At 42.1% G+C, this 20026-nt stretch overlaps 7 protein-coding genes across 7 annotated transcripts; 1 reads left to right on the top strand and 6 right to left on the bottom strand.

The window, feature by feature from the left end:
* LOC145702821 (uncharacterized) lies at positions 1-6977 on the bottom strand. The gene is given in 13 exon segments (XM_081780105.1): positions 1-899; positions 948-1061; positions 1377-1445; positions 2046-2133; positions 2431-2599; positions 2741-2912; positions 2915-3176; positions 3618-3738; positions 4020-4162; positions 5654-5974; positions 6036-6109; positions 6204-6308; positions 6796-6977. Coding segments are annotated over 12 exon segments (1713 nt in total). The 5' UTR covers positions 6301-6308; positions 6796-6977; the 3' UTR covers positions 1-816.
* A 2319-nt stretch (positions 6978-9296) lies between these two features.
* LOC145701853 (F-box only protein 3-like) lies at positions 9297-11569 on the bottom strand. The gene is made up of 9 exons (XM_081779068.1): positions 11508-11569; positions 11217-11446; positions 10497-10553; positions 10312-10432; positions 10161-10270; positions 9829-10114; positions 9722-9784; positions 9601-9666; positions 9297-9557 (listed from the first exon to the last, which is right to left on the bottom strand). Exons 1-9 carry the CDS (start codon positions 11567-11569, stop codon positions 9362-9364), a joined length of 1191 nt encoding a protein of 396 aa, XP_081635194.1. The 3' UTR covers positions 9297-9361.
* Positions 10594-11219, top strand: LOC145703072 (uncharacterized). Its single transcript, XM_081780385.1, has 4 exons — positions 10594-10672; positions 10717-10812; positions 10852-10973; positions 11015-11219. Exons 1-4 carry the CDS (start codon positions 10635-10637, stop codon positions 11152-11154), a joined length of 396 nt encoding a protein of 131 aa, XP_081636511.1. The 5' UTR covers positions 10594-10634; the 3' UTR covers positions 11155-11219.
* Positions 11570-12112: 543 nt separating the features above from the next.
* On the bottom strand, positions 12113-13056 carry LOC145703845 (uncharacterized). The gene is made up of 5 exons (XM_081781242.1): positions 12822-13056; positions 12673-12777; positions 12531-12631; positions 12296-12490; positions 12113-12256 (listed from the first exon to the last, which is right to left on the bottom strand). Exons 1-5 carry the CDS (start codon positions 12867-12869, stop codon positions 12205-12207), a joined length of 501 nt encoding a protein of 166 aa, XP_081637368.1. The 5' UTR covers positions 12870-13056; the 3' UTR covers positions 12113-12204.
* A 50-nt stretch (positions 13057-13106) lies between these two features.
* Positions 13107-16957, bottom strand: LOC145701852 (uncharacterized). Its single transcript, XM_081779067.1, has 13 exons — positions 16658-16957; positions 16489-16579; positions 16392-16446; positions 16029-16086; positions 15232-15648; positions 15103-15185; positions 14543-15054; positions 14336-14501; positions 14189-14294; positions 13927-14139; positions 13815-13881; positions 13531-13639; positions 13107-13455 (listed from the first exon to the last, which is right to left on the bottom strand). Exons 1-13 carry the CDS (start codon positions 16775-16777, stop codon positions 13107-13109), a joined length of 2346 nt encoding a protein of 781 aa, XP_081635193.1. The 5' UTR covers positions 16778-16957.
* A 545-nt stretch (positions 16958-17502) lies between these two features.
* Positions 17503-18176, bottom strand: LOC145702498 (uncharacterized). The gene is made up of 3 exons (XM_081779730.1): positions 17980-18176; positions 17765-17936; positions 17503-17721 (listed from the first exon to the last, which is right to left on the bottom strand). Exons 1-3 carry the CDS (start codon positions 18052-18054, stop codon positions 17558-17560), a joined length of 411 nt encoding a protein of 136 aa, XP_081635856.1. The 5' UTR covers positions 18055-18176; the 3' UTR covers positions 17503-17557.
* Positions 18177-18261: 85 nt separating this feature from the next.
* On the bottom strand, positions 18262-19964 carry LOC145702496 (trypsin-like). The gene is made up of 5 exons (XM_081779729.1): positions 19728-19964; positions 19039-19565; positions 18873-18967; positions 18594-18681; positions 18262-18528 (listed from the first exon to the last, which is right to left on the bottom strand). Exons 1-5 carry the CDS (start codon positions 19896-19898, stop codon positions 18273-18275), a joined length of 1137 nt encoding a protein of 378 aa, XP_081635855.1. The 5' UTR covers positions 19899-19964; the 3' UTR covers positions 18262-18272.
* Between the last annotated feature and the right edge of the window lie 62 nt (positions 19965-20026).

The following is a 20026-nucleotide window of genomic DNA, read 5'->3' as shown; positions in this document are numbered from 1 at the left end:
TTGAAAATTCATCTTTTTTTATTTGAATAAATAATAATAAAATTATATTTAAATGCTTTAAATATGGCAGAAAATGCGCATACATCAACTGGTTTGACATTGGTGGGATAGGTGTATATAAAAATCAGTCTTCCAATACCGAGAAAGCATACAGTACATTAAAGGTTATGCTATTCGAATTCACCAAATTATTTGAATTTTACACTATTACGCAGTAGTAAAGCCGCACTCGCCCGAGGCGCCTTGCTCCAAGGGCGAACAGAGCGGTATCAGAAAAGCGCCGAAATCGTTTTTGTCCAAATTTGAATATTTTTTAAAGCGGCGATATATTTTTAAATTGTGGAATATTTGTAGCAGTTATTTTCCATTGTTTTGCATATGATAAGGTATTTCTGGTAGATTGATCACGCGTCAGAGATGAACGCGTACTGTGCGGCTGTGCACGGTGCTTTTAGTATTCTAGTTTAAATATCCGAGAGTTTTTAAAAAATATAAAATTGAAGAAAGCATTAATTTTCTATCTGGGCCGGATGTGGTGGAAAGGTGAGGACGCCGCAGGAAAGGTGGCCCGTGCCCCGCGGCGACGCAAAAAGTGCACAGCAAACAGCCGCACGCGCGTGCAACCCCTGCAAACCCGTCCACGCGATCAATTAAAATTGTGATGTAATGCTAGATAGACGGAAGACGATAACCTGAATAAATACAGTATACAGTGGTGATTTCAGTGGTCGTCGGTCAGTATTGCACAGATATGTTGTTTCTTCATTTTTTTCTTTTTTTTTTGTGGGTTTGCGTAAGTCGCAACAATTACGAGTTTTATACATTTTTGCCCTTTATCAACTTGAAGTTGAAGTCTCCTTCGGGGAACTGGAACACGAGCTCGGGATAGCCTGGTGCGCCTAAAAACAACACCAGTAAAGTGGCGGTGTTCGAAACTCTTTATTTACCGTTAGTGACGACTGTCAGGACAGAGTCGTGCTTGGTGTTTTTGCGGGCGAGACGATCCGTCAACACTGTTTGTGTCCAAGATGATAACGAGGCGCCGAGATAGAACGTCGATTCTAGAGAGGATGTTAGCGCACTACACCTGCGAATTATTAAGAGGATAGTCTGCTTATGCTTCACATGTTTATTTTTGAAGAAATGAGCTTGCCAAAATTAAACTAACCGATTGTTTGTGTTCTTGATAACACTTTGTTATTACAAATAAGAATTTGCGTAAATTGAATTTCTATTTCACTAATTTCGACTCATAACTTGACTACTTATATCTTTCTTTTTTTTAAGTCACCGGGAGAATGGACCGCCTTGCTGTCGGATAAACGACATAAGGTCATGTCTCGCGTGACGTGGCCTAGCTTATAAATTTTACTTACTGAATCCGATTTCTTGTTCAACAAAGGACGCTTTGTAGTTGTTGTCCAAAAAGCCGGGACCAAAGGTTCTGTGGGACGGGGTTTGGCCTCAGTTTTAAAATTGACACAATCCGCGCGAGATGGTATTTTCACCATTAAAAAAAAGCATAGCATGGAACTTGACTTCTGCTGATCTTTTCTATATAGAACTGATCATTCAGAAGCTTTCATGCTAACCTTGACGACATCATCAGGGTGTTATTACTGATAATACAGGGTTAATGATTTAAAAGCCGGTGTAAATGTATGAAAATTTAGTTTTATCGATTTTTGATTGTAGTAGAAACAGACTTTTTTCATTCATAATTACACCGAGTTTTAAATGATTGATTTTCTTTTCAATAAGCATTGTCAATTTTTAGCGGGCTAAGAGGCGCTAGACAAGTTTTTTTTTCGTGATTAGAATCTGATCGGTTTTAAGGCTTTACTAATAGATAGCAAGCGTAAAGATGGTAATTCATGCACAAAACATGGCCGCAATCCTCTTAGCTAGACTCTATCACAATATTTTTCTTCCCAAGCTGGCGAGTCCAGCTTATAGAGCGTATGATAAATAAAGAGAAGGAATAAATAATAGCACCCATCGCGATGTCATGTGTCTCTTTTGGTGGAAGATTTAGAGCCCAACCCCGGTACTATTCGAATAGCGTCCGACGTCATCCATGTAGAAGAAATTTCCGGGGAAGGAGGAGTTCAACAACCGGATCAAATCGATGTTCTAGATTAAATGTCAGCGTTCTATTGAGTAACTTTTATGCGGTCGAGCTTCTAGCAGGAGCCGTTTAAGGCTTCTGATTAATCTCATGTTTCGCAAATTTAAGCGGCTTATATACTTCGAAGCAGCTATTGTTGTGAGATCTAATATTGGTGCATTTAATATTAAATTAAGGAGCTATTTTGGAAAATAGTTAAAGCTTCTTTCATAGATTGCTAACACGACATGTTTACAAGAAATGTCAAGCCGGCAATAATAATTATGCTAACCGCGCACGTAACGTTATGATTACAAACTCACATTAGGTGGTGAAGCGAGGTAGACAACTTCTAAATTGTATTCGGCCATCTTCGCCTTGAGGTTGTTGACGAACATGCTTCGGGTACCCTCGTCGTAGGTGAGTCCCATAATCAGCTTACAGATTTCTTTGTTTCGCTCACGGGCGCCCTTTGGTCGAGATGGTTTGCACCTGAAAATGTGAAAAATAAGCATTTTTACGCGCGGTATTTCGCCGTGGAATTTTGCCAAGAAATTTGCTTGTCGCGGGTTGAGACAAAATTGACCGCAAAATAACGTTTTTTTGCTTAATTTCACCAGTAAGAAGACTTACATATCAAGCCAGTCAGATTCGTATCGCCAGTGGACAAAGAGATAAGGTCTGTTTCCGATGACTTTTTCTGTGAATTCTTGAGCGAATCTGCGGATAACTGTCGGTCTGAGGAAGTTTCTGGAGATTTCGGCAAATGATTGGAGCCATTTATCCTGGTCTGGCAAGCACTTTTGCCGTAAACGATGCCGACGCACTTCTTGTCGGCGATGTCCATCTTGGCGGGCTGGTTTGCATCGCACGCTTCGCCGCAGCACTTGGGATCGAGGTCGGCCATCGTGGGAATAGTAACTGTCTCGGCGACTTCCATATCAATGGCGCGCTGGAAATGATTGATTCCCTGGTAACGTTTGTCATCAATGTCACCGCACTTGATCAACAGATCGAGCTTCTTCTGGCATCCATTCATCATGTCCTTCATTGGCTGCACAGGCATAATCTAAAATACAATATCATCATTCTGTTTCTGAAATGACCAGCTTTGAAGAGCTAACACTTGCACTTTCAGGTCATTCCGTACGAGCATGTGAACAAAGTGTACGAATTATACGCGAGCGAGAAAGATATGCAAATGCTCATTTAAAATTCAGCTCGAAAAAGTCAACTTCAAGATCATCAGTGTCCATCTTGTCCATTAATGGCAAGATTGTCGGAAAAGGTCGATTTTTCCAGCTCCAAGTGGACAAATCCTCTAATACCCCGGTTACATTTTATTTGAACTACCGGCAGTTTGACCGGGCTCAAACTTTTTTCGTTAAGCTCACAACGCCGGTAGGATATACAAGAGTAAGGGATGAGCCTTTCAAGCGACTTTTAATCCCTGTCTAGCTTGAGTAGCTTGACTTTCTATAACAAGAATATACAGATGAAAGAGCATTACCTTTCTAAGCATGCCAACATCGATGGTTTCGTTGGCGGGCCAGACAAGATCGACGGTGTAGTTTTGATCGAAAATTGGAAGGACGAAGGGGTTCTTGGCAGTATCTCCCATTCGAGGATGCCTGAAAGAAATGATCATTACAAAACATGTTAGGAACAGTGTTAGGTGCGATGGCCATTTTCAAATTTCCGGTCGAAATTGACGAGAAATTTTGAAAGCGCCTCAATCAATTTACTCCGCGGTCAGGTCGTTTAGGGTTCACCGCGCAAAACCAATTAGGCCCGTTTGACATACCGTGAGGAGCCTTATGAATTTCACTGTGATATTTAGGGGCCGCGTTACTTATTCATAATAAGTTATTATTACTAATAACCGTACATTACAGTGAAAATGACGGATTACCTGTGGAAGACGGGGACGGTGAGACCTCGCCCCATGTTGTAGGCAGTAATAGCACCCTGTCGAAGGAGACGGAAGAGATTGTTGGGTCCCATGTCGAAATATAACATAGGCAGAATCCATCCGGGATCGCCAGATGTAGCAACCTTAGAAAATATTTAAACTTGGAGGAAGTCGGAACCGTAAATATTTAGCCTGTCTGATAACGTGGTGGTGTCTTAGTCAGAGTGCGTAAAATAAAGAGAGAAAGGAACAGCTTGACATTTTGTAAAAATGATGTCAAACCTGCGCGGGCATGTCTCGGTTCTCGTAGTAATCCTCATACCACGGAAAATCATGCTTATAGGGACGGCCATAGTCCGGGTCGGCCCAGCCACCAGCTACAGGGCCGTCGGGCCATTTTGCTCTCGAAATAGAAACGGGCTCGTCCAATTCGATCCCGAGGTCAATGTGTTTTATTAGATCTAGGTTAAGTGGCTCTGGTTCTGGAATGGGCGCGATGTCGATGGCGGTTTGTTCATGTGGGACTTGTACAAATTCATTCTGGGCTAATGGAGGCTGTTCCCGTTCGAAATTGGAATCGAGCGGGCTGTCGTATTTTGAAACTGACCAATTTCGAGGCTGGACATTGATGTGTGTAAACTTGAAGTAGCCAACGCTACAGAAAAGAAGAATAATCCCACCAAGGGGTAAAAATTTCCGCCTCTCAGGGATCAAGTAAAAACACGGTGAACTCTTTCGGTCGGGTTGGGAAGGATCTGGCTCGTCGTCGAGAAAGGGGTCGCCCGACCGTGCCTGATTCTGCCTCCGCTTTGAAGATTTCTTATTGCGATGAGCTCGTTTTGAACCCAGCTGAGTGTACTTTGCTGTACTTTTCTCATGATGAATACTCATATTTAGACCTGCTTTTTAGGGTTTTCTCTTGTTCATAAAACACAAATAATCCGCTTATGTAATTTAGAATAAATCCTCTTTAGTAGGTACGCTTCATTTTTATTGGCAATAAGAGAGCGTTTTTTAAGAGCTTTCGAACGAGTTTATCTTTGTCCCCTTTTTAGGACTGGTAGATGGTATGGCTTTTACGTCCAAAGTCGAGCAATAATATTATGACATTATTATGAAAATTTAAGAAAAAAAGGCAAGTTATCTAATACCTAATATTTACAGAAAGTTGAACTTTAGATACGTGTAAACTATAGTAAATAATATAAAACTAAGCTTAAAACTAACTTTATCTAAGTTTTAAATTCCTATTTGAATTTATCGTTGATTTTTATACAATTGGAGAACCCTTGACTACATCACGTGCCATCTGCTAGTGAGCATGTTCATCATTTTCTCTCTGTTTTCTTGACTAGTGGTGGTTGGCGGTCGCAAAAGATGCATTTGCCTTGAGGCGGACATGCTCAGAACTGTGGAAAACCATCTCCCTGCCCGTTGGGCACCACAGCGCCACCGCCCAACCGGGATTGGCTTATTGGCCGGCTCCGTCAACCTCGGAAAACATTTTCCCTCTCGATCTCTCCCTTTTGTTATTCCAGCCCCCCTCTCTCTCTGTTTCTACTTGCACTTGACCATTCAATCAGTTATCAGACCGTTACAGACATGCATAATTTCATAGAAATCATGGTACTTACATTCGGAATGGCAGGCAGTGAATCACCAGTGTTCTGAATGAGGGGCTCGTCGTTGACCATGGCCGCTGGTGCGGCGGGCACGGCGGGGGCAACGGGGGCAGCTGGGACGGCAGCGGCGACTGGGGCGGCAGGGACAGCGGGATTCACGGGCACGATGGGAGCAGCGGGTGCAGCTGGTGCCACGGGAACAATTGGCTTCGGTGGTTCCACGGGGGCCATTGGCGCGGCTGGAGGAGCTTGAGGAATTTCGGCGGCCATGGGGGCCATTGGAGGACCGCCCATATTTGGAGGAGGCATGTACATTGGCCCTTCGTTTCCATACTGCAAGTTCAATGTAAACAAACACGAGCTGGATTTATTTTAAGAAGGTTTGGACACTTACGAAAGCTGGTTCCGGCCTTCCTAGAGTATTGGCTTCCAGGATTTCCAGCATAAGATAAACGATCGCGACAGCCCCTAAAAATTTGATTACGCCCGGGAAAATCGCGCCGCCGTAGAAGGGTCGAAAGTTTTTTCCGACTGGAAAGGGCTTTCTGATAAGCGTACATACCGATAAGCTCAAGGGTGCGCTTGACATGTTTCTTGCGAAAGACCATTTTCCACATTTGGCTGCACGAACTTTTCACCAGTTTTGCAACAGAAGGCATTGATCGGGCTAGAATAAAGTGAACGCTTGAGACATCAGATATTCATTCCCCCGCTGCGTATTCTCTACTCGAAGACCATAAATATAAATTTTTGGTCGGAAGGATGCACGCGCTCGGCCGAAATTATTTCTAGTTTCAGCGGGTGGGGTTTCTTGTTCTGGTGGTGGCTGAGCGCTGATTGGAGGAGAATGCACCAGCCTCCACCGCCAAATCCCACCGCGGATTGAAATTTTGCATTTTTGTATAAGAGCGGAAATGTTCCCGAAAGCTAAGAAAGTCGCAAAAACGGATTAGAAACGGTGAGGATACCCTAAGGGTCGAATGTTTTTAGCGATGCTAACGGATATGGGAGCTGTCGAGAGTAAGTTATTCATTAATTCAGCAGCAGGTGCGCCGCCAAAAAACCGGGTTTATTCAGCTCAATGGTTTTTGCGTTTCTTCTCGCAGAGAGTATTATTTCGATAAAAAAGGAAAGTGATAACAACGAGGACTTACCGCGAAAGCGCCCGGACGTTTAGAACTGCATGTTTTTTTCTTCCTTCACGTTTCGAAGAAAATTTGAAGAGTTGAAGTAAAAAGGGATTGAAGAGGAGTTTTTCCGATTCGATACTAAGTCTGAGGGGTGCTCTCTGGGAGGAGGTCACTCAAGGCCACTGCGGTCACTCACGATCGCGACTTATTCTAAAAAAGCAAAAGTTTAGGGGAGAATGTCCATTGTTTAGCTCGCGGGATAATTGTAGATAATCCCGGATTAAACAGAGATAGACGCAAAATTAGCCGAGCGCTTATTTCTCTCTCATGTAGTCATCGCCGGGCAATTTGATGTACCCGCTGGCTACATGACAAGTGTAGCTTGAGTTCGACTTCATCAAAATAATTCTCTTTGTTGTTTTCATCTTCTTTGGGGAAATCTCTTTAGTTGTGGAAAAAGGGCGATCGCCGCCGCCGGGCTGCAAAAGTGTAAGATGATAATGGAGATGATATTTGGTGGGGTTGGTATCAAGCTCTTTTCATTTGGTGTTGTGCATTGGTGTGTTGCCGCCGAGGAGAAAGCCCAACCGTGGTACCGAACGCCCCGGGCAACGGCACCAGGACGCACCAGCACCACATACAAATAAAAATACCTCAATTAGTAGATATTCAATATACAAAGAGTTATGTAAACAATCAGATCTCGCTTTTTCCGCTAACGGTAGTCTAACAACCCCTAAGTAGCCAAAAAATATGATGTTTCCAATGATAAGGCATGGAAACGTGCCCTAGAAAACGATTGTCTCGCAGTCTACGTGAAACTAAGGCCGGAAAAGTATGAAAAAGAATCAAAAATATCCACGTGGCTAATGATAACAGCTTTTAGAAATGCTATTGTTGCAGTATTGGCTGTTGAGTTATGTTCCTATAAATAAATCATTGTTATAAGTGGTCGAAGACACAAGCTGTTGATAAATGTTTTTATTATCCGGTGATTTAACAACGCCCTCGATAAATATCAAGAAAATATTAAGGGTGTTGCTAGCTTGAATTTAAACAAGTAACCGACGATGGAGATTTTAGGTCGAAATTTCGGATGATTTAAATAGGTATTGGAGTCGTGTTTTAAATCAACCAATATTATTCGAAACTTTTCAATTCTTTGAAAAAAGAAGTATGTTTATAACTTATAGCCCGAACTTAAAGGGTTCAGAAAAGCAAGAGGTTTAAACTTTCGTCTGTTAAATTTTTTATTCTTCCTTCAGAAAACATCTCTCCTTTTGTTATCTTGTTTGCGCGTAGCTGTTTTGCTCAATAAAAATAGACATGAACTGATAAACTTAATATTTCGTGATTATGAGGGTCTAGATAGGGTCCAGCGGTAAAATTGGTAAAAGGGTTGTTCAGTCACGTGGCACGTGGTGGAAGATTTTGCGACTAGCGACACGGCCGATGGCACTTTCAGAAGCACGTCGCAACGCCGCTGCTGCTGGAATTTGGCAACCGACTCTGCGGTTTGTAATTTCACCAACTCCCTCTGCTCATTCTCCTTCTCTTTGCCTAGCTCTCTATGAATCGCCTTCCTCTCTGGCTCTATTCGTGACTTCCACCGCGTTCTCGCTACGCTTTAACCCATAGCGGGGGAAGCGCGTTTCCCCTCTCATCGGACAGATGGGGGAACAGTGCGGACGTACAAACGCTGTGGCGACGAGTCACCATCACCCAGAGGGAACCGGTCGCAATAGAGTTGTTGCCCCATGCAAATCATTCGCGCACACACAGCAGCAGACCAAGTACTAATAATTCGACACTTGATGAAAATCAACGCTCGAACTTGGCAAATTTTTAAGCTCTAGTTTTGTTGAAAACGCAAAAACGTTCAGGACTGAAAAAGGCTAATCACTAAGAAAAAGTATCCTCAAAGGCTCATAACTTTTATTGACTTCGGAAGCATTCAAGATGGATGAAAAGTCTGTTATCTGCGCAATTCTCCTCTATATTATATAGACTATATATCTCTAAAATTGAGATTTTAGCTGCAATATAAACCCCGTCTTTAGTTCTCTTCTCAAAAATCTCTTCTTTTGATACTTTCGAGTATCAATATTTCTCTCAAGCAAAAATACCTTTCATTTTCCTTTCTGGCTTAAAAACAATCCGGCCGTGTTTTGTGATTGGATTTAACGATCGGACATTTTACGATGTCCTGCATCGCAACCTGCAAAGTGTGATTTATTCATCTGCACTCACTCATGTTGTCTACAAGTCACTTGAACTTTTTTTGTCTAATGTCTGAGAAAGTTGTTTAAGGATTTAATTAACTACTGATGTCATAAGTTGAGACTTATAAAGCCAAAGAATTATCAATAATTTGTAGAAACGCGTGAACAAATTTTTCAACCAATTGTATTTCCAAGTTCTTGATCTACAGTAGGCGATGTCAGTTTGAAAGGAGGTACTTTGAGCATTTTATAAGACGGTCCGTCGTCTAAGGCAGTTTGATTGATTGTTTGAGTTAAAGGTCATAAAATGGCCAATTGTCATCATCAAACCGCTCCTTCGATTAGCTTACAATACGTGAAGAATCCGCTCATGAGTCCTTCAGGAGTTGCAAAACTTGTTCGAGAAGCGTACGTGTGCTTTTGCCAGGAGTGAGTACTGGGTGTTGGCCGATAACACCAGGGCCGTCAACCTCGTCTACGTTGCCAGCTAGATCGTCAATCTTCCAGTAACGGCGTTGGAGACGCATTGAACTCGACGGTGGCGCGTCCGATCGCATTGATTGACTAAAAGTTTTCGGTTGAATCGAAGTTTAAAAGCGACACAAACGTTATCTCATAAGCATGGTAAAACTGATCTGGGTTCGTTGATGACTCGTGGAAAATCATCGCAGTTCTTTTTCTCGGTTTTCGATTCTAGTTTATACGGAGATTTTTATTTTGACCGAAGCCTGACTGTTACATTAAAATCGTCTTGATCGAGCGAAATAGGATTCCTGTACCCTGACAGCTCACTAGAATAAAAGTAAGTATCGTAAACTATCAATAGTTTACTTACCTTAAAACTTCGTGTTGATCGATTCTTCCTGCTGTGTCTGTCACAACATCGGCCGCGTATTTGAGTAAATCTAACGGGTTCTGGGCAATGATGTAGCCGCCTGTATACTCGTCCGCGCGGACATTCCTTCTCGGCGTAAAAATCTTCTCCGAACTTGGATCAAAGTAGAATATCAACGCGCGGCCATTGTATTTGAGCGGGCTTGCAGCAATAGGAATGAAGCCTTGAGCAACAAGGTCTTCTTCTGATCGCCCGATTTGGCTTTCTATCCAGAGTAAGATAGCCTCTGAATTTTTCGGTGAGCCACAAAAGAGATATCGCAGGTAAATTACCTAAGCTGAACATAAATGGGAGAATCTGCGTCTCGTAAACATCGACCTCTCCAAATAGCGGAGTAGCGGCAATTCTTCCATCAACTGCCCATGATTGTCCGTTGAAAAGCCTTCCCAGTTTTTAAAATGTCAAATAATACTGGGAAAATACCTGTATAAAAGCCTAAAGGACGGCGGAAGACTGAACGTCGGTGTCGTCACGTATTCCTTGAGATTCGTCTCGAACTCATTGAGTTCCTCCTCAGTTGCTCCTTTATTTAGATTCAGCGCCGCTTTAGCGAGGGTTTTTATATGTTTCTTTGTATCGCGAACAAATATTTTTGGTCAAAACTCGGCCTTTGATTGATCTTGGATTGGGCCAATTTTCGCTGGTACTGAGTATTCTATCCCAAGCTGAATTAATTTAGTCAGTCTCTAGAATAGACGCTTTGCATCAAAACATCAAAAATAAGGCCTCACTAAGAGATCAATAAAATGGTAAATGGATGGGAGCACCATGTTGCTGGGCCTAAGTAGGTCTTCCTTGATTCTAAATAAAAGCAAAAGTGACTTTTAGGGGCTTCGTCGGAAGTGACGGAATCTGCCGTGGAGGCATTTTCGATGCTGCAACAGGCAAGCGATGGGCATCTGCTAATTTCAAAATTCCGGCAAGGTAATATCCTTTTCGAACTAGTTTTTTAAAACTTTCAAGTGAAATCACACCATTGAAAAAGATGCTTGGAGGAGGGAGCACCGCTGCTCAAATCAACGGCGAAAAGTTTCTTGCTATTCGAATGCTCCCAGACAAGAATCTAATGCACTTGCGAAGCCCAAGTAAGCTTTTTTGAATCCTGAAATGCGCAACAAATTTTTAGACAAAGAGCCCATGACTGTCATGTTTGTCAAAACTGCTGGAAAAGAGGCCTGTCTCGTTGGCGTCGGAGCTGCTGGCGCATCTGCTGGTGATATTGCTAAGGGAATGGGACGAGTTGCTGATAAGCTTGCTAAAGCCTAAGGGTGCTTTTCTTTGATATTTTTCAATAAACTTATTTATGCAATAAACATAATGTTACTTACAGTCGTAAATTCGGGAGATTTGCGTCGAGTAATCGATGATGATACTTTCGTATTTCTTGAAGCCACTCATTTTTGAAAAGCCAAAGCGGAGCATTTTCAATCTCGCGGCTTCGTCGGGAAGTTTCTTCGCCAGCTTCTTGGGGAATGTCGTCATGACTTCTTCACGCACATCTTCGAATTCAGTGTTGTTTACTGAGATAAGAAAATCGGATAGTTTGACCCAGTCTTCGCTATATTTTGGTTCATGAATTTTTCGAAGGGTTGAAAATTTATGAAGAGTTGAACCAGGGCCCATATTTTGAAAGTAATTCGCTCTCCCAGATATCGTCAACTTCCTCTAGGTCAAAATCCATTTTGTGGATTCGAAATTGAATGAATCTTGGCTGATCAAAAATACTCAGCAGGACAAGAGAGTAAATCAGCGCTCCGAGCTATCGATAAACGATCCTAGAATTTAACTGTACTCTGATAATCGATTCTGTACAAATGAGCGCTTTTTAATTTTTACCTTATTTGTATCGATGTTTGTTAAAATACCGATATAAATCATCGTTTTTTTCTCAGAATTGAATTACCAAAACAATAAAATAAATAACAGTAAACGGTATTTGACCTTTGCCCAACATATTTATTCGAATCTCCCGGCATGTTGAATAAAGAGCCATTTTAGAATAAAAATCTAATTTCGACAAAATAATGTCCAGGACGACGACGGGCACCTCGTCAAGCATCTTCAAATTCCTAGAGCGCGCAAATGATCAAAATTGAAAATGGACTTTCTCTGAAAATGCGCTGGTTAGAACACACCAATCATATGACCGTTTCTTCGTTCTGGCCAATTACACATCGACAGAAAGATCCAGGCGGAGATATAAAACTTCGAATCGTAAGAACGATGATGATTTTATTGTTGTTTGTGAACTTTTTGGAATACAGTAGCAGTCAGTAGGTAAAGCTTGTTTGGAAGGGTGGGGTTGGAGCTTGAACTTCAGATCGGCTTGTGCGGAATTGTGCGTCGTGAAAGATCCATTTGAAGGAAGCTTGAAAATGCTGATTCTGGCGGTTCTGCAGTTTCATACCTTTGTGTTGGTCTACTCCGGCTTGAATCTCCGGAACTCGGACGAGAGGAAATCGCTGATGGAGGTTGTAACTTCGGAAGCTTCGGTGCGGAGTTGACATTTTGGGAGGCTTCGAAATCCCTTTGACTTGAAAGAAGACAGCTGGATCCGGTGAGCTGGAAATCATCGAAACTGTCGACTTGAAATCCACGTGATCTATTGAAATCAATAATGGCATTCATTATTTTGATCTTACAGTTCGGTTAGACGACCTCGGAGAAGATGACCCGCTCTTGAATGAGTTGGGGCCTTGGATGATTCCGGCTGGTTTTTAAACTTTTCACCAGAAATGAACAACTAAAAACAGACCTCGAGGACGACAGAAAGGATCAGCTTACATTTAATAGATCGGGCTGGAACTTTCGAATCGTTCTAATTCGCAAATCCTTCGTGGCTTTGCGAATCTGGTAGCGAATCGCGTGGCGCAGTCGGTAAATCTCTTCCTAAATTCGCAAGGTCAGCGGAAAAGCGCAGAATTAAACTGTACCGTCATCGTGGTCCAAATTCTGTTTCGTCGAATTTCAAGTTTTTCCATTTTCGTCAGATTCGTGCGAATGTCATGCGCGTACTCAGAAGTTGAAATGGCACGTGACCATTCGTTGGCGAATTTTTGGATTTTAGAGTTCGTGTACTGTGCTGATCTGATGTGGTCTGTTTCGATCACTTCTGTTCGGACGGATGCTCTTGAATTTGGAGGGTCAGCGTGATTTGCTTCAAAAACGCTTTCGATCGGTTTTTTTCAATTCATCAAATGTGAGAAAACTCGAATTTCTCAGTAAACTAGAGCTTGTATCAAAACGCTCCTGTTGTCATCCTCATGGTCTTCTTCCCTTGTTTCTTTACTACCTTCAACTTTCTGCGGTTCAATAAATGGAATGGCTATTTGCGATATCTGCTTGTTGGCGATTACTCCATCCACCAAGTCGTCAGTGAAGCGTTCAAAGTCTTCAAGTAGCTCAGCTGGAGCTTGGACAGTATCTTCGATAGAGATAAGCGATTGAGTCATCGTATCAAATCGGTCGCTTCGTGGTTTCGTCACGATTCCAGAGCTCGAAGAAACGTATGAAACCCGAGGAGGAGCTTTTTGCGTTTTATCCTCGAGGTCAATTGAGATCTTCTTTCTTATTTTGGGGTTAGAAAAATTCTTAGAAACGACTGTTTTTATTTTGCATAAACTTGATTTGGTTACCCTTGACCTGTTTATCGAGGAAGCTGAATCAGAAAGAACTCCGCTTTCCTTGAGCGAATCCTTCCTCTGCCGGGCATCAAACGTCGCAAAGAACTTATTCAGACCGGCAGACGACTTTGATAGATTCTTGACATTAAGTACTCACTCAGTGTATTTTATGCAAAGCTTTTTCGGAATATCAAATGTTTGCGCACGTTTGAACATCTTCCGAGTGGCCTGAGAAATGGATACAGAGTCTCGGAAGTTTTTCTAAGAGCTATTAATCTTTAGCGGTGATCAAGAACCCGCCCTGAGATCGTTGTAGGACTGCATTTTGGAGCTGTACATGCGATTCGCTTTTTGTTTTTCGCAAAAGTTCCTAAACAAGATTTTTGTTATGAAAAATGAATATTGTCCGACTGACTTTTCTTTTGATTTTCTTCAGTTCTTCGAGAGACTGGCGATATTTGACCATCAAGTTATCGTACTTCTCCTCCAGATCTGTCATGGCTTCTGCTTCTGATATGCCAAACTGTTCATTTACAATACTGTGGGCTTTGATAGCAGCTGTCAAGTTTTCGACAATATCTTCGGTCCGAGCAAGGATTCGGTTAGCCTCGGCGACGCGCTCATTTTCCTTGAATTTGAAATGATGATTTTTATTATGTAAATTATTCAATAGCTACCTGAAGACTCTCGAAGTCATTTCTTTCTTGAATAATTTTCGCGGACTTCCGTATGCCCAGCACTTCCTCGATTTCCGCAGAGAACCAAAGAAGCTTGTTAAAACATCTTAACGAAAACTCTAGTTCGTTCAGGTTGTGTAAACTTACCTGATGAAAGCGCGGTCAGTTGTCTTTTGCGTGGCTGAGTAAAGGCGCCCCGCGGATTCGAGAACTTCCGCCTTTGGCGTAGCCTGGGTTTCTTTCTTTTCCTGACTATTCACCGACTGCTTTTGTTGTTCTAATTCTGTTGATTGTATGTTTGGTGATGACTTTGCTAAAGAAGCTTCTAAGATTTGGATGGTGATAAATATTTACCGAATGGTTTTGTCGTTTTCGAGCTCGACGCTACAGTTGGCTTAGCAGGTTTTGTTGAATTCTGCATTTTAACTGATTTTTTCGCAGTTTTTGAGGATTTCGGTTTCTCATCATCTTTTGTAGAAGACACAGAGCCTTTTGCTTTCTTCTGCTTTGGCTTTGGCGGATGAACGATGACGGACTCAACTGGATCTGGCATGATCATTTCGTCAGTTTGAATGCTTTGGGTAGCTGTTGTGGGGCGTGAGAGAGTCGTCGGTGTTGGTCCTAAATCGTCTTCTTTCAGAATCAACGACTTAGTGTGCTTCTCGTCTGCACTTAGCATTCTTCTTGGTTCGATGTACATTATTTCGAATGAACTTTTCTCCAACAACACGTTTGCGGACTGAACCCTGCTTGGAACTGCTTGAGGGACTTCCAAATTATCCCCATCGACCTCCACCGCTTCGCTGATCTGCACCGGATCAGTTGCGATCTCCTTATCGGCGCGCTCGCGCGAGCCCGGGATCTTTCTAAAGTTTGACAGAATCACTTCCTAAATGTCGCTTGTGCAAATTTACCTATTCAATTCCTTGATACGCTCCTCGTACATGAAGATCACATCCATTTTATCTGTTTTTGCCTGACGCATTTCGGCAGTTGCCTAGAGAATCGAATATTAATGCCCTCTTCGAATAATCATAAATTACTTCTTCAGCCTTTTCCAAAAGCTCATCTTTTTCCTTTTCCAATTTTTGAATATCTTGATCGCGCATTTTCACTTTTGCTAGAAACTGAAAGTTCTTCCCTTGCTCTGCCGCTATTTCTCCTTTCATGTCTTCTAGCTTCTTCTTTGAGTCGTTCAGCTCCGTCTTCAGAGCATTGACTTTTCGCTCTAGAACTCGGCGTTTCTTCGCCCCAGCACCAGTTCTATTTGCTTCGAGGATTTTGACGATGTCATCTGATAAATCGTCAAGCTTGTGAATGGCCTCCGAGACGCCTCCGATAGTCTCGTCAATCGTCAGGTCGATGTTGTCGAATTCGCCGAGCCCAGAGTCCGTCGACATCGACGGGTCATCGTCGTCAAGTGACGCCATGTGTAAATTCTCCACAACATCGTTGAGCATCTTCAAAGGGTGAAACTCTTGAAGTCTCGATAAATAATCATGAGTTTATCAAAAGACTCCCGTTTATTCAATGTCAAAGCATTTTAGAAATGCAAAATTTGCATGAAAAAAGCGTATCTGTAAGCAGAATAGTGATAGCCATCTGACTGTAACTACGAAGTATTGAAACGGCATCTTATGATAATTTACGTACTTGTTAAGTTTGACCTTCTTCTGTCCATCCTCGTTTGAAAGAATTTAATAGATTTTGAGTTCTTACGAAATACCAATTTCAAACTAAAGTTCACAAAATTGACCCGAAAAATCATGAGGAAATTAAAGTTGAGTCAATATAAGTTTGACATATTAATTCACAATTAAACAGAACATGACATGATCACCCCTTCCTGCAGCCGTTGTGTCGATTTATTTTGGTACCCGACGATAAAGACCTGCGTTCTAAATGAGTATGTAAAGATACAAGTAGGAATGCAGGACAGATGAAAGACCAGGTGATCATGATCCACGTCCGAAAACGTCGAGAAGGGAAAGGCTAATCCCCAGCTGCATTTGACGAGTGTGTGATCTGTCTCTGTATCCAGAGTTCTTATGTAACTCGTAAAACGACAGTAATCGAAAAAAAAACGACTTATCAGCAGCTGAAAATGACAGAAACTGACCAGTCGAGGAAATGATTTCCGCAGATAAAAACCGTATAATTGTGAAAAAATCAACGACACTCTATTACAAAAATCTTTACTTACTTTTGACTATGATCTGCTCTAGACGAGGCATCAGTAATGAGCTTAGAAAGCTCCTCTTAAAAGTCAGTTGAGTTCAGCGTGAATTTGAAGATGGTACCTAAGTTATCCGCGAATTTGATAGCTGAGCACTTTTTAATCAATTGTTTTTCAAGTAGTTCCGTGTCCACTTTGTACCCTTCTAGTGTCGCCTGAATTTCATGTCAGAATTTCCTCGAATTTTTACGTTTCTACCATTTTTTTCCGAATTTACTCTTTTGCTTTCTTACCTCAATTCTTCCTTGGATAATGTTAAATTTCTCTGTCCACTCATCTTCTTTCCGTTTCAATCTCTTTTGCTGCAATCCATGCACAATGCCCTCCAGTACTTCCATCTCTGAATTCGCCATGTTTTCATTAATCAAAAATCAATTATCGTGAAAGTGAAGCTTGTGATTTTATTATCCGAAAGCCGAGCTAGACGGATAAAGCTGAAATTTAAACAAACACTTGCGCCTTTATTCAGAGTGGTAGAATAATGGATCCAGAACTTCATTTGTTTTCGGCGAACACATAGCTCAGCACTGTAATGATCCGCTCTGATCCAAGTGAGAATAGAGCCGAATTAATACCGTCATTAGGAAAGCGCCTTGTTATGAAATAGAACGCGATTTACCTTATTGATTTCAATCGGAATCAACTCTTCCTCGAATAAATAGAATTTTCTGTTTGGCGGTTGTCTCTTTTGACGGACTCAAGTTTTCATTTCCAACTTCTTCTTCCGATTTTCAAAGCCCGTTTTACGAAAAGGGAAGTACTAATTTAATCTGTGCGCCAACAAGTTAACTCAGTAATCGCGACTACTTTCCAAATAATGCTCCCTGTTGGAAAATGATAAAACTGTTTGAATAGGAACTCGCGCCCAGAGGCAAGTTCCGACCTGCTTCGTAGCTAGGGAGTAAAGCAAGTCAGTGTTTCAGAAGCGCTTGTTTGCCCCCTGGCGGGTGCCAGATTCTACATCGTAAAATACTGTCTGAACTTTACGGACTTACCGAATCATCACCATAAAAAAAGAAAATGAATTAGATCAATTATTTTCGTGACATTTTGCCAGAAGAATATCACTACTGCTCCGTTCGGAAGTTTATTTTTCAATGAATTTTTCAAGAATAATTACGAGTGGATGAAATTCATCTTTTCTTTTTGCAAGACTTTTCAACATCTTTTTGAGAATATGGCTTTGCCTTGCATTTCATCGAAGTAGTAGTCTTGCCTTTCTTTGTCTTTGTCTTCTTGGTGCAGTCTACTTTAATTTTCTTGACCGGGGTTTCTCCATCAGCGCACAAAAGGTAAGCTGAACAAGCGTTTTATAAAGACTTCCTCCTGTGATACGGTACCTGTGGCCTTATTTTTTCTTTCGTCGAACTTTGTCGTGAATTCAGGCGTTCCGGGCCAATTCTTCTTCTTTGCTTCTTTCTCGAAAGTACCATCTCTCAGAAGCTCGACGTCAAGTGGTGCATTTGGTGTTGAATTTTCATTCGATGATCTGCAAGCAAAGCCATGCCCGGACTGCAATAATGGTTGAGTTCAATTTAACGTGATTAAACCTTACCCATCCAGCATCGTTCTTTCTGTCACACGAAGTGCTCTGTCCCATATTTTCACCGTTGCAAACGAGATCACACATTTTGATAGAGCCTGATCCGGAGCAGTTCCAAGTACCCCCGATCGGTGGACGAGGGCGATCGGCATCGTGACACTTGCGACAATCTCCGCCTCTCAGTGCGGACTTGTTACGTTTCAAAATATTATTAAAACTAATGACGCGGATGGAATGAAATTGTCGCAACAGTGACTCAAGGTAGCGAAAAAGCGATCTATAGAAGTGTTGACAGATCACGAGAGCTATTTTAAAACGCATTCCTTTGACGGCTTAGACCACTTGCCTTTGGAGCAGCTTGTGATAACGCCTGTTCTACCTGCATCGTTGCAGACCCACTCGCATGACATGTCATCCGAGCAGTCCCAGGATCCAAAACCTTTTACGCCTTCAAACATGATCTGACCGGGATCGCAGTTGTCTGTGCTATCTCCATTGACGAACTTGTCGTATTCCGATGCGATCCACTCGGCGTAGTTTGACACTTTCATGTAAACGCCTTTATAGAGATTTTAACCGCTTTTGACCAAAATAAAAATTCAAAAAATGGTTGATGAATCTCTCCTGGAAGACCGGGAAGGGCACACTGCATTCCCCAACTGACGACTCCGTGCAAAACTGGTCGGTTGTCTTCGATACAAACAAGGGGTCCACCTGAAAATCAGACTAGGAATTAAGTTGAGATTTAACCATAATAGTATTTTCAACATAATGTTTATAATTTTTTATTTATGATGTATAATTGGAAAGCCTTTAACATGTTTAAACTCATTTAAAGTTGGATCGCAATAAAACTTTTTAATCTTGATGATCTTTTAATTTCCAAAATTATTTTTTTCTCATACCGGAATCTCCTTGGCAAGAGTCAACACCACCAGCCCAATTTCCGGCGCACATCATCGAGTCATACCAACTGTCTGGAACAACAAAGTTCGTATGGCTGTTTATCGTTATATATACTTTCCAGTACTCATGAAAACAAGCGATGGACTGTAGTTTTAAATAACGTGCCTTGGGGAGACTTCGCGGAGTTTGTTCTGAATGTTGGTGAAGCAAGTCGCGGAGTCGAGAATCTCAACTTCTGCTTCGTTGAGAACGGAAGAAGCCGACGAGCCGTCAGTTGACTGTGCGCCCCAGCCAGCGATGAAGCACTTTTTGCCAAGCTCAGCGGTTTCTTCGGCGGTACAAGCGGGCGCAACACCGGGATTGAACTCGATTTCTTCCGTTGTGAAGATCAGACACATGTCATTTTCAAAAGTCCAAAAGTTCACTTCAGGATGTTGCACAACCTTTGCAGCTTGGTAGACTCGAGAATATGGGCCGACAGGAGCATCGGGTGCGCCTTCGTCTCGGTAATGTCGTCCAATGCCCATTTCGTACTTTTGGGGATATCGATTGAAGTCCCAAGTACAGCAATGTCCGGCCGTGACGACTGTTCGAGAGTTGAGAACCGTTCCACCGCAATTATTCTCGTGCAAGAATGCGATCCATCGCCATGTTAGCTTATCTGCTTCATTTCCACCGATAATACGAGCATCCTAAGTTCGGTTTAATTTCTAGTTCTTGAATAAACTTCGGAAAGAATTTAGAGTTCGATAAGTTTCTATCTGTCAATACAGACTGTAATCGGGTCAGTAGTAAATACATACAGGAGAAATCAAACTTGAAGTGCTTGCTCACTTCTTTCGAAAAGCCCTTACCTCGGCAATACAACTCAAGTCCCCGGAAATGAGTCCTTTTATCTCCTCAAAAAATCTCTGCTGTTGCATAAATCTGTTCTGCTCCTCGTCACTGATCTCTGCTCCAAAAGAGAACCGCTCCTCTTCATTTTGAGCTAGGCCGAGTCCTAAAATTGCAGCAAGAAGTTTCATCTCTCCCCTGCGCGGATTAAAAAGGGAATGATTTGCTCAGATGTTATGTTACGGTGAGTCGTAACGCGAGACAGGTAGAATAAACGAGGCTGGTGGCGCACACCACCACCACCATCACAGTACCCATT

This window comes from Oikopleura dioica, chromosome PAR, assembly GCF_907165135.1.
Source record: "Oikopleura dioica chromosome PAR, OKI2018_I68_1.0, whole genome shotgun sequence".
Taxonomy (NCBI): Eukaryota; Metazoa; Chordata; class Appendicularia; order Copelata; family Oikopleuridae; genus Oikopleura; species Oikopleura dioica.
This window is presented reverse-complemented; position numbering and strand designations above follow the sequence as displayed.

Excerpts from the sequence above, each read along its gene's own strand:
- LOC145703845 (XM_081781242.1), bottom strand. The coding sequence starts at position 12,869 with ATGGAAAAACTTGAAATTCGACGAAACAGAATTTGGACCACGATGACG. Across the intron at positions 12,778-12,821 it reads GAATTTGGACCACGATGACG|GAAGAGATTTACCGACTGCG; the intron begins GTACAGTTTAAT and ends TTGCGAATTTAG. Across the intron at positions 12,491-12,530 it reads CGAGGTCGTCTAACCGAACT|ATCACGTGGATTTCAAGTCG; the intron begins GTAAGATCAAAA and ends TGATTTCAATAG.
- LOC145703072 (XM_081780385.1), top strand. The coding sequence starts at position 10,635 with ATGGTAAATGGATGGGAGCACCATGTTGCTGGGCCTAA. Across the intron at positions 10,813-10,851 it reads AATTTCAAAATTCCGGCAAG|TGAAATCACACCATTGAAAA; the intron begins GTAATATCCTTT and ends AAAACTTTCAAG. Across the intron at positions 10,974-11,014 it reads AATGCACTTGCGAAGCCCAA|ACAAAGAGCCCATGACTGTC; the intron begins GTAAGCTTTTTT and ends ACAAATTTTTAG.
- LOC145702498 (XM_081779730.1), bottom strand. The coding sequence starts at position 18,054 with ATGTGTGATCTCGTTTGCAACGGTGAAAATATGGGACAGAGCACTTCG. Across the intron at positions 17,937-17,979 it reads GAAAGAACGATGCTGGATGG|TCCGGGCATGGCTTTGCTTG; the intron begins GTAAGGTTTAAT and ends CCATTATTGCAG. Across the intron at positions 17,722-17,764 it reads AAGAAAAAATAAGGCCACAG|CTTACCTTTTGTGCGCTGAT; the intron begins GTACCGTATCAC and ends ACGCTTGTTCAG.
- LOC145701852 (XM_081779067.1), bottom strand. The coding sequence starts at position 16,777 with ATGGCGAATTCAGAGATGGAAGTACTGGAGGGCATTGTGCATGGATTG. Across the intron at positions 16,087-16,391 it reads AGAGCAGATCATAGTCAAAA|AACGCAGGTCTTTATCGTCG; the intron begins GTAAGTAAAGAT and ends ATACTCATTTAG. Across the intron at positions 14,140-14,188 it reads ATGACTTCGAGAGTCTTCAG|GAAAATGAGCGCGTCGCCGA; the intron begins GTAGCTATTGAA and ends TTCAAATTCAAG.
- LOC145702496 (XM_081779729.1), bottom strand. The coding sequence starts at position 19,898 with ATGAAACTTCTTGCTGCAATTTTAGGACTCGGCCTAGCTCAAAATGAA. Across the intron at positions 19,566-19,727 it reads ACTTGAGTTGTATTGCCGAG|GATGCTCGTATTATCGGTGG; the intron begins GTAAGGGCTTTT and ends AACCGAACTTAG. Across the intron at positions 18,968-19,038 it reads CTCCGCGAAGTCTCCCCAAG|CCATACGAACTTTGTTGTTC; the intron begins GCACGTTATTTA and ends AACGATAAACAG.
- LOC145701853 (XM_081779068.1), bottom strand. The coding sequence starts at position 11,569 with ATGGATTTTGACCTAGAGGAAGTTGACGATATCTGGGAGAGCGAATTA. Across the intron at positions 11,447-11,507 it reads GAATTACTTTCAAAATATGG|CGAAGACTGGGTCAAACTAT; the intron begins GCCCTGGTTCAA and ends ACCAAAATATAG. Across the intron at positions 10,554-11,216 it reads AATCTCCCGAATTTACGACT|CTTGGGATAGAATACTCAGT; the intron begins GTAAGTAACATT and ends AAATTAATTCAG.